Raw genomic sequence first — 15,505 nt, forward strand, 5'->3', positions numbered from 1 at the left:
GGCGAGTGTGCGTTCTCCACCAGTTGAGCTGCTAAGCTTTTGTGGTTAGTTGATCGCGCAAATGCCGTGACAGATCCAGAAAAAAAAAATCAACCATTGAACATTTTTGTAAAATATACGGCGTTCAATTTTCGAATAGATAAAGAACATTTTTGGATACATGCTGAACAATTTTGAAATACACATTGAATATTTTTGTGATGTAGGCTGCATATTTTATTAAATATACATTCAATATTTTTTGTAAATATATGATGAACATTTTTTAATTACACATTGAACATTCTTGTGATATAAGCTGAACATTATTGAAATAGACATTGAACATTTTTGTGATATATGTTGAACAATTTTTATATATACATTGCACATTTTTTTACTATACGCTGAACAATTGTGAATTTTGTATAAAAACTTCTTTTAAAATTGTGAACAAGTTTTGAAATCATGAACAAAATTTGGAATGTCGAACAATTTTTAAAACAAGTAATAAAAATAAAAACGAAAAAGGATAAAAGAAAAAGAAAGGAAAAAAATAAAAGAAATAGAAAACTGAAACAGAAGAAACAGAAAAAAAAAAGAAAACCGAAAACCAGTAAAATAAAAAGAACATGAAAAAATAACGGTCGAGGGAACCCTCTAGAAGGTTCCTAAAACAGTTTGCCTGCCCCTGCTTTAACGCCCGAAATGGGCCAGCCCATTCGCACTGCTCGCTCGTGTGCTTCAGCGGAAGCGCAACAGATGGACGCACGCGAGCGTCAAATAGGGTTCGCCGCCTGCAGCGCCGTATAGGAGCTCCCGGCCATTTGATCGATCGGCTCCGTAGCAGAACACAAGCGTTGTGCTTGGAGATAAAATATGAGAAGGAAAAATCGACGGGATCTCCGCTTCGGCAAGGCCGCGCTGCTGTGCACCCGAGCGGAGACAGCCTGGGGGAAGGAAGGGAGCCCCAATTCGCCTGGCTAGGGTTTCCGCCGGCGGCGATGGGTGCTCTCACCGACAGCCGCAAGCGCGTCTCCGCCGACCACCGCCTCCTTCCCTCCTTCCCTTCCTCCGCTCCATCTCCCTCCAAGAAACCCAAGCTCGCACCCCTTCTCCCCACCGCCCCTCCCCCGCCTCTCCCCTCGTCTTCTCACATCCCCTCGTCGACTTCCTCGGCTGCGCCGGGGCCCAATTCCTCAACCGCCTTCGCCTCCACCACCTCCTCCTCCTCATTTTCCTCGTTGCCCCATAGCCGCCACCGCCGCCTTCCCCCGCCACCGCCGGTCCAGCGCTCCATCCATGCCCCCCTGCGACGCATCCGTGCCTTCCGCCTCGGAAATACCCGCTCCAACTCCGATCCATCTTCGTATTCTCCGTCCCCGCCACCACAACCTCTAGGCCTCGACCAGTACGTCGACCTCGTCAATAGTGTCACGCACCCCCCGCCGCTTACTCCCCCCGCTTATGTGCCGAGAGGGGCGAAAGCTACCGTCGAGGTGGTCGCCGTCGATGACCTGGGAGATATAAAGCAGGACGAAGAGGAGCGAGATGAGGAGGACGAGGTGAAGGGTGAGGTGGTAGTGAGGAAGGTGCCTCTGTACAAGGATCTGTATGAGGCGTCCAGCCGGCAGCGGGACCATAGGCTCAGGATACTTGAGTTTGAGGTGCGTCTTGCCGAGAAGGGCCGACTTGGACTTGAGGGGCTCAAGGAGGCCCGGCCGCAAATCACGCCCAACAAAAAGGTGCACTCTCGATCATCCTTTTATCTGTTTATCATAAATGAATTGTATAATGACTTAATACAATGCAAAGTTTGCACAGAGTTGTTGCTATATATTTGTTCAAACTTACTTGCATTAGGTAAAGGGGCTGACACTTTACCAAATTTGTGGATTCTTGTCCCCAAGTGCTAGAGCTCAGACCATAGCCGTAAACCTTCATATGCTCATGAAACAAGATAGCTGTTGTGAACAAGAGTTTTTTTTTTAGAATATGATTACGGAAGCAACTAATTATGTTCACTTCAGAGTTATTTCTTAACTAAATACTGGCAGCTTACAATTGGTTTGAGTTCCTGGAAAGGATTAGGTCCTTGTGAAGCAATGAGGAGGTTGCTCTTCGTTTTTTATACTATCTGTATGTACTGATTTTTTCAGCTCTCCTGGAAAGCAGTGTTTATTTTGCGAAATGATTATTAGATAATAATAGAACGGTGTAACTGAGAGGCATTTCTAAGAAACAAAGATAAACTAAAATTTGGTTGGTTTCGATATAAAAAATAATTGCATGACCAACTTGTATGGAATGCTAGCACACTTGACATGACATTGTTAGTGCGCAATGGGATACCAAACTTTATGGGGACGTGACATATCATTTGTGCAATTCCGGGATACTAAACGGACCTCCCCAAATTAAATTAATGATTTATCCTCTTCTGCAGTGAGTTTCTCTACAGCACCTGCTGTTAATTGTCCACTCCTTGTTTTCTTTGTTATGCATGGTCGTACCTAAGGGCATTGGCATGCAGCTGATATATTGCCTAACCTGGCAATAAAAAATGCAAGGGCATAGTTGACCATACTGGTGAACTCTTTGTACTATGTGTGATGAAGAATAAACAACCATTGGGGTATAATATGAGCGTTAACTGTTTTGTGTTTTTGCAAGTCTGCTGAGATCAATAGTTCTCGTCTTTGTATACTAATTGGTCTTACGCTGCGTTTGGATGTCTCCATTGGTGAGCTCTGTATTGAATTGGTCTAGAATTCCAAATCAGTGAGGAAACTGAAATGGCATGAATACGAATTCGCCTGTTTGGTTGTTCACTGAATTGCCCCTTGAAATGCCTCTGAGGTTTCAATACCACATCCTGTTTGGATGACAAACTTTGGAATTGCAAAGCTATATTACCATGAAAATTATATCTTGTGCTACATGACTCAAAAATGAAATCCGTCACATGTGACTATAATTAAATGAGTATATAGCAGTAAAATAATAAATATTCTAGCAATGCATCTCCTTCGGCCATGGAGCAGAAGAGGAGCAGCAGCTCCTTTGGCCATGGAGCAGAAGAGGGCGGAGGACGGCGGGCAGGGAGGACGGCGGGGCGTGGCCGAGGAGGGCGGGGCACGGTGGCCGGGGAAGACGGCAGGGCATGCCACAAGGGAGCGGGGAGCGCCAGTCCTGCACCGCCGCCGACCACCACGGCAGGGTGTGGCTCAGTGGGGCAGAGAAGAGGAGTTGGGGAAGAGGGGAAGGACCGGGGAGGAGGGCACCTGAGCCGCCGCCGGACTCCATGGTGGTTACCGCCGCCGCCACCTATCCGCTAGGTCGCCGCCGCCGCCCGCCTGCTGACTGCTAGGTTGTCGCGAGGTCGCCATCCCCTCCTTTCTTCTATTTTCTGGTTGCGGGCTCGAACGGGTATGTTTTGCGGGAGGTTGGCCATTTCAGTCCAATTCGAAGGGGTAGCCCTCCGAAACGTGCGAGGGACATTTACGTGGTAGCCAAAACAGGCCTGAATTGGTTTTTCATTTCCAATACGAATTCAGTGTCCAGCCAAACAGCTGTATTGATGTCAGATGATTACCAAATCCATTTCCTGGGCTCCAATGGAGACATCCAAAGACAGTGTTAGTCAAAAAAAAAAAGGGCAACCTGGTGCATGTAGCTCCCGCTTGCGCAGGGTCCAGGGAAGGGTCCGACCACTTTGGGTCTATAGTACGCAGCCTTTCCCTACATTTCTGTAAGAGGCTGTTTCCAGGACTTGAACCCATGACCTCATGGTCACAAGGCAGCAGCTTTACCACTGCGCCAAGGCTCCCCTTCAAACACAGTGTTAGTCAATTTGGGTTATTTTTTACTGCTACCACCCATAAGTATTACATCATGCTAAAGGGGTAGCCATTTTTTTTCGAAGTATTTTTGGATAGTATCTTCAGATTTTGCAACGTCATTAACACTGGAAAGTGGAAACTGGGAAAAAAACCCGGCTTCATGTGTTTGTTTCTGAATACAAAAACTGCACTGCAGTTATTGTGACAGAAAGCAAGAATAAAGTGTTATAATCAAACTAGTGGAATCTTCCTTCTGACGACATCTTATTGCTCTGTTTAATGTTAAATATCTGTGCCGACATGTGTCTCAGGTGGTGCCGGAACCTTTTGTTCCTCTAACGGACAAGGATGAGGACAGTGTTCGTCGTGCTCTTGGTGGGAAGAATAGGTTTTCCTCTTCTCTGCTCTTGTTAAGAGTTAAGACACAGTAGGCTGTATGCACACTTCTGGTACGTAGCACTGTCTAAAGTCCTCCTTTCGTCTCCAGACGTGAGATTCTATCGGAGCATAAAGCTTCAAACATTGTCATAACAAGAGAGATCTTGCAGTGCTTGAATGATAAACACTGGCTAAATGATGAGGTATTCTATTCCCTCTGCTATATATGCTCCGATGTTCTCTTTTTCCAGACTCCATTGTAAGCATATAGAATTAGACATTACTATATGACTTTTCCTGGTTATTTTCAGGTCATAAATTTGTATCTTGAGCTTCTGAAGGAGCGGGAACTGAGAGAGCCTAGCAAATTTATAAAATGCCACTTCTTCAACACCTTTTTCTACAAGAAGGTCCACTACTATATTCAATGTTTTATTACACCATTGTGGCATCGCTTTGCTTTTGCTTGCAGTCGTCTTTACTTGAATCCCTGTAGAGTTACATCCGGGATTTTTTGCGTGACTGCTTAGTGCATGCATGCCGGATCCTAATTTTTCTCTCCAGATTTCCACTAGCTTGTTTGATCATCATATTTCTGTCATTACATGAACATTTTGCACTTCTGCATATGCTATTTAAGTGGTATGGTTTGGTGATGGTGCAGTACTGTTTAATTATTATAACCATTCCTTGTTCCCTCATTGCATTTTCTGGCAGAGTAGCTTGCCATATTGATACATCACACCTAGTTCACTTTCTCATTAACGATAACACATAATAGGTAGTTTATGGCGCCAGAACAAATTAGTCAACCTCATAATTTTCTTATGTTTCTGTTGTCAGCTGATTAATGGTGGGTATGATTATAAAGCCGTAAGGAGATGGACAATGAAAAGGAAGTTAGGGTACAACCTAATTGACTGTGATAAGGTAAATGCTATTTCCAAGCTTTAATCCTCATGTGATTTTCTATCCTTCTAATTGGAACTACCTTACTGTGTCCAGATTTTCGTTCCTATTCACAAGGAAGTGCATTGGTGTTTAGCTATCATCAACATAAGGGACAAAAAGTTTCAGTATCTGGATTCACTTGGCAGCATGGACATGAAGGCCCTGAAAATCATAGTAAGTGATATCTCCCATCCTCCCTCTTTCCTTTTCTTTGTCTGTGAAGGACGTGAGGGTCTAATTTTAGCATTTTCTTCCTCTACCAGGCCAGATATCTTGTAGATGAGGTAAAAGACAAGAATGGCAAACAGATTGATGTTCTTTCATGGAAGCACGAAGGAGTCCAAAACCTTCCTCTGCAGGAGAATGGGTATTTCTTATCTTTGGTCATAGAAGTGCTATCATTGTTGTTCTGCTCGACTTTTTTAGACTAAGGTGGTGTAAATATTGAAGCCTATTAAAACGGCTTCATGACAGTTCTTTGGTGTCAGACAAAATTTTAATTTCTCACAGCATCACTCTACCAATATTCTTTGGTGTTACACAAAATTTTAATTTCTCACAGCATTACTCTACCAATATTCTAAAACCCACATAATGTACCTTGTACTGAGTTGTTTGTGGTTGTAGATGGGATTGTGGCATGTTCATGCTCAAATACATTGACTTCCACAGCAGAGATATGGGCCTTACTTTTGGGCAGGTACTACTTGTTAACCTTTTTAATATGTATTCAGCAGGATCTGAATAACCTTTTTAATATGTATTCAGCAGGATCTGAATAACCTTTTTACTATATGCTAAATAAACTAAAATGGTGTTTTGAATGGGTTGTATTTTGTAGAAACACATGCCTTATTTTCGTCAGAGGACTGCCAAGGAAATATTGAATTTGAGGGCTGGATAATGAAGAGGCGCATCATAGGTATAAACAAAAGAAATGTGCAAACTGGAGGAAAGTGTATGTACTTAATAGTAGAATGCAGCTATGCCTTCCCTGGAGTACCAAATGCAAGGATTTCCGAAGCTCAGGGGTTCAAACCAGTCATCTTGCAAGGATCAAGCCTTCAGAATAGCTTGCATTAAATCAGGTGAATTGGCTGCCACAGTGGACGTTCTTGGCGCAGAAAGCCATCGGTTGACGGAAAGGGCGTTGCAAACTTGCAATAGTCGTGTTATGTCCGTCTGTTAGACTGCAGAGCCAGAGTGTTGAAAGGAGGGTATGGTTGGAACTCATTTAATGGGCATGCCTATTTAATGACTGGTTACAGACTTTGAGAAGTATGCTACTTCCTCCGTCCCATAATATAAGAGCGTTTTTTACAGCGTTTTAGACACTACAAAAAATGCTCTTATATTATGGGACGGAGGGAGTATATAATTTTAGGACGATGTAAGTTCATTGTTTGCATCCTGCCTGTGAGCGTTATGAAAATGTCCATCCATGATATATCTACAAGTTCAATAGAAATTTAAGAAAATGTCCATCCATGTTAAGCAATGCATATAATGCCCACATCTTAATATACTATAGCCGTTGATAAATCCACAATAAATCAATCTAATCAAAACAGTCACAAAAATAAATTTTAATTGGTGAAAAATTTAAGTTCTCATGTGCCCATAAGAAGCGGCTGAGATTAACGAATTTCTTGACTAATACCATCTTAATTCAAGGCATGTTGTTAGCTCCTGCCTCCTCCTAATTGATTTCGACAATGGTGTCGCCTAGTGCTTGTGCTTCACTACGGAGCAAACAACGACGCTTCACTCTGAAGCAAATGATAGTTGCGATGAACTGACGACTCCCTGGCCGTAGTTTTACGATGTGGTAAAAGAAAGGCATATTTATGACTCTGTATGTTTCAGAAAAACTACTCAGCATGACACATTTACAAACAAAAAAGGTCAAAATTACTTGAAGTAGGGCCACTACAAAATTTGCTCCATTCAGTGACGAAACAGGAAATGTCGCCTAAAATCATTTTCTGGGACGGTCACGTGTTTCCTTCGGGGGCAGCAACTTCGGCGACGTTCTGGCGTGAAACTCTGTGATGCTTTTGGGCGTCACTAGGCATATGCCCATTTTTCGGGACAATTTGTAGTGTCACAGAAAATGTTTGGTGTCACAAACAATGTTAGCTGGGCTAAAAAATGGATAACAAAATGGTTTGTTGGTGTTTAGAGCGTAGTACCTTGTAAATTCTACCATGGAAGAGTTTATACCATACTAGAATCAAATTTTTAGGGTTTAGGGTTTAGATGCTCGTATCGAAATCCATTGATTACTTTTCCGTGCGTGCTCTCAGTACTACAAAACGTCATAATTTCTTAATACTACTTAATAAATGATGAGTGATATTTTTACACTCATTCAACCTTGTTTAAACTGAGGTATTTCATTCAAAAAAAGATATTCGCTTCGATATTGCTACTAATGACTAATGAATGCAAAGGATTCCACAAATCCTCTCGATGCGTTTCCACAGGAAATGGGCTAAAAAGGGAAGAAATCACGTGTGAAAATGGAAAGGAAGAAAAATGGAGGAAGAAGGAATTAACAGGAAGCGTTTATGCGGAAACAACACAAAAGACGGCGTTCTCATATGGGTGCGTGCGCCCGTATGAGCGACCGTATGGCGTGGAAACCGAGGCAAATCGTCCACCTGAACAACTTTTATAATGGGACCCTATCGAAATGTCAATAGAGGAGGCCAGAGGAGAGCGTCGACAATAGCCAGAACATCATCATCTTCATCCACAAACCCTAGCCACCGCCATCTCCATAGCCACCATCACCCCCATAGTGCTTCCTCATCTAGTTCATACTTGTAATCGTGCATCACACAAGGCAATCATTGCAAGACATATTTGCAATCAATCAATCTTCAAGATGTGATCTTCAATGTTTTCTTCTCGGGATCTGATCTCCATGTGTGAGTAGTTCGGCGAGGAATGGATTGAGGCATGAGCCTTGCAATCCTATGTATTTGTTGTGGGGATCAATGGAAGGGCTTTGAATAATGTTCCATATATGTGAAATAAAATTGTTCTGTAGATGTCTCTTGTCTGGTCCGTGATCTTCATCCCTGCAGGTACCCAGGATCATGGAGATCGAGCACCGGTGAGGCTAGGAGCAAGGAGACCGTGAAGTGTTATACCGACAGTAAGGTTCAGTACGGTAACATGGATCATATCCTTGGGGACACATGAGGTGTAGTCATTGAACGCCCAAAGCTCTTGTATGATTCCATTATCTTAATTATCGAGGCAACCCCGCGTGATGGATAGGGCATGCGGTAGGACAATTGATTCTTGATGTAGGACTTGTGCCGGTCAAGATGTTATTTGGACACATCCCTACTTTCGGTCTGTAACAAGCACATATCGATGGGTGACTTCCAGCGCACAAGTTGAGATCATATCTGGTCCTAACACAAATACATGGTTGTATGCATTAAGACCTCATAAATGTACCTCTTTTTATTATAAGTGTTTGAATCACTATTTGCTTGCCTGATCCGGTCAAAAGCTGGAATTGACACTTTAACATAAGTTGCTAGGGAATATTGCTTCATGGGTATCTTCCTCTCATGGGTTTGATAACCCAGGGTCACCTATGGGGAAATAGGTGCATGATACACTTTTCTGTCCCAATACCGGATCAATGAAAGGAGGTATCAAGCCCTTTTTCTGGAAACGCTACCGGGAGGAGTTTAGTATTCCTTAGACATGTTATGCAAAACACCGGTGAAGACATGAGATGCCAGCAAAGGCGAGTATTTCTATATGAGAGCTGCGCTGAAAATGACGGTGCACGACTATATCGGTTACAGATATGTCGCAGGCCAGGTGTGCCATGGATATTGTGGATGCACGCGGTGCATGGATGATACAACGTCTCAGTAGCTAAAGAAAGATGGCGGGTCTGGGAAAATCATGTACATGGGGCATCGAAGATGGCTCAGAAGGATGACCCGTGGTGAAACCATGGAGATCTATTCAATGGTGAGGCTGAGCATCGAGGACCTCCATGTAAGTGGAGCGGTGCCGAAATCAATGAGCTGTTGAAAAACTGGGAACGGTGCCCCGTGCTAGGAATGACAATGAAAAAGGCACCAGAGCCGCTGCTGAAGGTATGGAAGACGAGGTCTGTTTTCTAGGACTTGGAGTATTGGCCCAAACTCGACTTGCCTCATTGCCTTGATCAAATGCATATCATGAAGAATGCCCTTGAGAGCTTGCTTGCAATACTAATGAACATGCCGGATAAGACCAAGGATGGGCCGAAGGCAAGAAGAGACTTGGAAGATTTGAATATCAGGGCAGATATCCAAATGCCGTCCCATAAAAAGTTAGAGGAGACAGAGACAGAGACGGAGATGGAGGCGCGGGACAAGGGGAAAAAAGTGAACAAGAAGGAAGAGAATTATTGCCCCCCTTATTACTTTACCTTAAGTCCGAAGGAGATCGATCAATTCTTCAAGTGCCTTAACGGAATCAAAGTTAGTTCCGGTTACTTTGGGAAGATAAGAAGATTTCTAGACACGAAGAAGATAAGGTTCAGCGGGATGAAGTCTCATGACTGTCATGTGATGATGACACAGATACTACCTGTTGCCCTTAGAGGGATAATGGATAAGCACGTCTATGACACGCTTATTGGTCTCTGCAACATTTTCGACGTTATCTCTCGAAAGTCGATTAGTGCGAAGCAGCTCCGAAGGCTACAGGAAGAGATCGTTGTGATACTAAATGAGCTTGAGATGTACTTTCCACCTGCTGTTGGCGTGGAAGCACGATCATCTATGGGGTAGGGGTGCCCCTTTGTGGTTCGGCAAGGGGACAGTCACATTGCACAAAGAGCAGAAACAACAGGGGATAATACGATGATGGACATCTCTATTTTTACCTAGGTTTGGGCCACTTTGCAGCGTAAAACCCTACTCCTGCTATGGTGGATTGATCTGGAGGAACACGAAGACACAACGTGCTCTAGCCCGGCAAGAGTGCCTCGGGGGGAGCAGCGTGTGTGTACAAGTGTTGGGGGATCTAAAATTCAAACCCTTTGCTAGGTTGCCTCGCTACTAGGGAAAAACCTAGTAGTAGCGCAAGTTAAATGCTTATCAGTAGCGCGGGTGGCCGCACTATTGATACGACGCTACAGCTAATGCTTATCAGTAGCGCAGCCTGACCAACACTACTGCTACCTAGCGATAGCAACAACGTTGGTCTGCAACAAGCGCTGCTGATAATATCTGCAGCGCCCTTGTAAAAAGAGCGCTACTGCTAAGAAATAGCTATTGCTAATGCCATGTCCCGCGCTACTATTAGTTTTTGAATATTCTTTTTGCTCCATATTTTGTGCTGCTGAATTTTGTTTAGGGCTTTATACAATAATCTTTAGCATATCATACACATACAAATGTAATCATAGCATATACATAGCGATACAAGGTGGTCATCATCATAATCATCATCCAACACAAAGTGGTCTCTCATCATCATTTTGAAAATAGCGATACAAGTCTCGAATACTTGCAACTACACCGTCATCCATCTAAACAATGATATACGCGAGAAGAGCTATCACTACGAGTGAGAGCGGAACTATGCAGTACATGAGGCGGCGTGTACGAGTCCTCTCTCGCGCTAGCGTGAACCTCAAGTAACTAGCTTCTGCTTCTTGTCTGCTTTCAAAGCCTTTATGGCTGGTGCCCGAGACCCCATCCACTTGCGCCTGACACTCAGGACACTCGTCGTACACTCCCGAAACCTTCCCTTTGTACACAACATAGCACTGCTTCGTCACCATCAAGAATCTAGGTACCTGTTAGAGATGCATCTTCATCAAGAGAATGTACAATCGTGTGCAACAAAATATACTAGATCAACACGAAAAAGAAAGGGTTAGCAACTAGATGCAACATATAGTACGCAAACTAATTAACTAGAGTACACAGGTCATCGTGCCCAAACTAACAAAGTAGCGTTACGCAAGTTCGGCAGGGACCATGTACATCACAAAGTTTCATTGCTATAGAAAGTATACAAGTTCAACCGACACATATCATCATCGGCATCGTAAATCACTAGAAGTTCCATCCTTCCATATCATCAAGGATGGTCCCTAGCTACTTGAACGGTGTGAGGTCATGACGTTGCATGCCTATGCGAGTTCGGGTGTTAGCTCACGATATAGGGCCATGGTGGAACATCCCCTTCTCATCGACGACTTCTTTCATAATGATCGCCGCAATGTCCCTTTGGATGCTAAAGAAGTCATCTCTAAGTTTACAATCCGCTTCTCCATGAGATTCTACCCACTTGCGGATATGATCATTGTTTCTGCTTGTCATGCGAAGCTTTTGGTGATCCGTGTTGAATTCAATCATGAGATGGAGGAGGTAGAATCCATCTTTCTTGCTTGGTTTTGGGACATGGCTGCAGCAGAAGTTAGTTTTATGCGAGAAACCCGTCTTCTTGTTCCTTTATTTCCTGATCTGCAGGTGGCCACCCCTAATGCTGAAGCTCTGGAGAGCATAATCTAGAATATTCATTATGTGGGTGTAGTTCTTCTTCTCGTAGTTTCTGGTAGGGTCGAAATACATGGTGTGGGAGACTCGCGGGTAAATAACGATAAGGACAGCGCGCCCGTTGCTGCGGGGAAAAAGACATCTCAAATTATTCTCCATATGAGCGAGAAGGAATGATTGAAATGTACAAAAGGGTTATTCAAAACTGACTTACTTTGGATGATAAGGCAGGAGGACAATTTCCTGGTCCTTATTCTGTACCATGAAGTTTTGGAGGTACTCCCTAGCAGTTTCACGCTCAAAGTCGCCGAGACTCAAGGACTCGTGCATGTAGTACGGATCCGCCACACAGATTTGCAAGACTTCTTCTCTCTTCATGATGGAGCTCATATGTAGTGCAAAAAGGCGAACAATTGTAAAATCGAGCCGCCTTGTGAGAAACATCTCGAAGATATGGTCAAACCGCAGAAAGAACACCTCCGCGGGTCGTGTGTCGATGTAGCACTTCCCCTCGGGCACACGAGCCGCGTATGTCGGATATCTTGGATCCTTTGAGGCTAGTAGGCTTTTCTCAGTCGAAAACACATGGTCGTGCAGTCTCCTAAGATCCCCTGATAGTGCCTCCAACGGTTTTGGTGGTAGCATCGGCTCACCCGTGACATGGAATATGTACGCACCTTTGACGGGTACACACTCTTCAAAATCCATCGTCTGTCTACTATGTGCTCTGGCTTGTTCGTAGGCAGCCGAGCCTATCTTCCCCGGTCTCTTCCTCTCCTTTTTCTTGGGCACACCTTCCAGACCCTTCCTTAACCCCTTCATGAAGAGAGACTTCTTGCAATACCTGCTAGGACGTTCCTTCCTGGGCATATCATCCATATCCTCATCAGCATGCTGATAGCCCGATTCGTCATATGGCTGACTCATCATATCTAAGTCACCGTGATAGGTGCATGTATTGAGGAAACCCATTGGGTCCTCCGTCTCCTCCATCTCATCATCCATTCTTTGTTCTACGAGGCCGATTACATCAGCCACTATTGGACCCTCTCATCACGTCGTCCGTCGCTCTCACCAGGCACTATAGGAGCTGGTAATTGCATAGGTGGGGTGGTGGTCTCCATACATGCTTGTTGATGTGTGGTTATTGGTGTGCTCACGACCGGCTCCAGACGAAGAAGATTCTTCGGCCATAGCAGCACCAACCCTTGCAGGTTCCAATCCACATCAGGGTCTCGTCGTCCTCTCCCCCTAGCCGTAATGGAGGAGGCAAATCCTCGTGCCTCGATTTCACACTCAACAAGTTAACCCTGAAGTGCCCACCGGCATCGGCTGGCTATGGAACGTGATTTGCAAGGGCTTTGTTATCACTCCCTTTCCCACGTCCACCTTTTGGCCTTTGATCAAGTTGAGTATGGTGCACGGGGTTTCGTCGGCCTGCAAATACATGTCTGCGGCGTAAAACATCCGAAAGGCAATGAAAATGCAATATTCTAGATATATATGTTGGTGCGACATGTAATTACCGTGAGTGCGTCGAGCTCAACCAAAGAAGAAGGCCCGCCTAGCGCGCTAGAGACTGAGGACGGGCTGCTATGAGCGGGTGTGGGTGTGAGAGCAGGCCCGGTTGTGTGAGCAGGTGATGGTGTGGTGGTGTTGTTCACAGAGTTGCTCGCGATGAAACTGGGCATGGGGAAATCATGTACCATCTTGTCTGGATTTTCCTTCGTCCAGTTGATGATAGCCGGGACCAAGTTAGTAGCGAAATCATTTCTACAGGCATTTGCAGCTGCATCGACTGCCTGCTGTAGCAACTCATTTCTCTCCTCGGCTGCTTTTTGCGCGTCCTCGGCTGCTTTTTTCTCGAACGCAAGCTTCACCTTCTCGTTGATGTCCGCCTAACGAAACTTCTTTTTCTGCTCCTTGGCCTCTAGGCCCTCATTGTAAAACACCTTCCACGTGGCGCCGTCTCCGGCGCCGTGCACACGTCCATATTGCGGCCGCTGGCCCAAAGGGAGTCCCTTAAGTTCGTTCAGGGCCCGGTTGAGAGGGGTGTCCCACTTGGGCCTCGTCAATGGAGTAGGGATTTTGGCTGCAAGCTGGTGTTGCTTCTCTTACAGAAGGAACGTGAACCATTTATGAATGTGTAGTCGACTTGATCAAGAGCTAAATGTAAGGTGATAAAAGAATAATTACTAGTATTATAATCAATTTCCTCGTCTCGTCTGTGTAAAAAACCTTCTTTTCCTTGTCCCACTTGTAGCGGACCCTGATGAAGTCATGCTTCAAGGGGTTGGTGAACTCCGCGAAGGGATCTGGGAGACCCACGGCTTCACGTTCCGCGTCCTCCTTATACCATATGGGCCTTTTACCGAGGTAGCCACGACTTTCGAGGCGATGCTTCCCCGTGTTCCTTTGCTGAAGGCTCTTGAATTTAGTAGCCTTAGCCTTAGCTGCCTCGGTAGCGCAAGTGTCTTTGAACTTTTTGAACTCCTCTCAAGTGAGTGTTGGATTTTTCTCCAGAATCTTGGACAGGGGTTCCTCAGCCTCAATAGCTCGTTTCACCCTCCCTTTCCAAGAGGCCAAATCATTGCTGAACATTCCCATGGTGTGATTGTTAATCTTTTTCATCTTCGGATCGTCCCACGGTTGTTCTATGCTATCATCCCGGTCGGGGAACTTGAATCTCTTGTGCAACTTCGCCAGGAGCAACTGCCTCAAATGTTCTTTACTCCTTAAGTCATCGTCGTTGATGCTCGCGCATTCTCATAGGATGCATCCTACTTGGTTCCCATAGCACTTGCAAGGTTCTTCTGGCTCTAATGGCTCAAACTTGCCAGGTGCCATCTTTGTGATCACCAGTCGTCCAATGCCGAGTTTGTTAGGTTTTTGTATCCTCTGCTTCTTCCGCCGGTACGTTCCCCGCCGGTCTCGGCGCCGCCATCGGTGCCGGCGCGGTCGGTGTCGATGTCGGCATCAGTACCATCATCGAGGCCGACCTGCAAACCTTGACTGTGCTTAGCAAACAAAAAGTCGAGGTTCTGTTGTTCACCATCATAATCCATCTTGTCTGCATCTTGGTCAGAAGGCCCGGTTTCTTCGTTGTTCGACATGTTTCCTATAATTAAGCCTCCTCGTTTAATTCTAAAACTATAAAAAATGAGAAATGACATAAAAAAGATCTATGTTTGCCAGAATGCCGTTTCCCAGCAACTCCCGGCACTCGATATGCCTACTTTCTAGCACAAGTCATGCCAAAATTCACGGAAAATTTCGGCATGACCTTTGCTAAAAAGTGGACATATTGAGCACCTGAAATTCACCGGAACGGAAATGAATCAACATTCCCGCGAAACATAGGCCACTCGGATCATTTACCCTACACATAATCATCATTTTCCATATATGACATGTCCAAAACATCACATGTCGAAATGACATGTCCAAATTCCAAATATGACATGTCCAACTCACAAGTCCACATATCACATGTCCACTTCAAATTTGCATATAAAAGGAAGAAAAATATAGAACTAAACAATAGCAACAGTTGCTTTAACTAATTTTTCCACTTCAAATTTTGTTTTTTTAAATAGCAACAATTGCTTTAACTAAAAAAATTAAATAACAATAGCTGCTTTAACTAATTTGTCCTAGGTTTCATACTAATTCTAAGTAACTAACTAGCACTATAAAATTTAAATAATAACAATTACTTTAACTAAAAAATGCAAGAAACCTATATAATCAATTCTATTTTTTCTTACACTAAAAAATAGCCTAGGGTTCATACTATTTCATACTAACTAGCACTAAATAGCA

General features: G+C 44.4%; 1 protein-coding gene across 1 annotated transcript; it reads left to right on the plus strand.

Moving 5' to 3' along the window:
- The first annotated feature begins 869 nt into the window (after positions 1–869).
- Positions 870–6,480, plus strand: LOC119275943 (ubiquitin-like-specific protease ESD4). Its single transcript, XM_037556880.1, has 9 exons — positions 870–1,724; positions 4,133–4,209; positions 4,309–4,402; positions 4,511–4,609; positions 5,043–5,129; positions 5,205–5,324; positions 5,414–5,517; positions 5,778–5,850; positions 5,992–6,480. Exons 1-9 carry the CDS (start codon positions 984–986, stop codon positions 6,052–6,054), a joined length of 1,458 nt encoding a protein of 485 aa, XP_037412777.1. The 5' UTR covers positions 870–983; the 3' UTR covers positions 6,055–6,480.
- The last annotated feature ends 9,025 nt before the right edge of the window (positions 6,481–15,505 follow it).

This window comes from Triticum dicoccoides, chromosome 3B, assembly GCF_002162155.2.
Source record: "Triticum dicoccoides isolate Atlit2015 ecotype Zavitan chromosome 3B, WEW_v2.0, whole genome shotgun sequence".
In the NCBI taxonomy this organism is placed as follows: Eukaryota; Viridiplantae; Streptophyta; class Magnoliopsida; order Poales; family Poaceae; genus Triticum; species Triticum dicoccoides.

Bases quoted from the DNA above. Each gene is read 5' to 3' on its own strand.
- LOC119275943 (XM_037556880.1), top strand. From the start codon at position 984: ATGGGTGCTCTCACCGACAGCCGCAAGCGCGTCTCCGCCGACCACCGC. The intron at 4,210-4,308 runs GTTTTCCTCTTC...TTTCGTCTCCAG, and splicing joins GCTCTTGGTGGGAAGAATAG to ACGTGAGATTCTATCGGAGC. The intron at 4,403-4,510 runs GTATTCTATTCC...GGTTATTTTCAG, and splicing joins AACACTGGCTAAATGATGAG to GTCATAAATTTGTATCTTGA.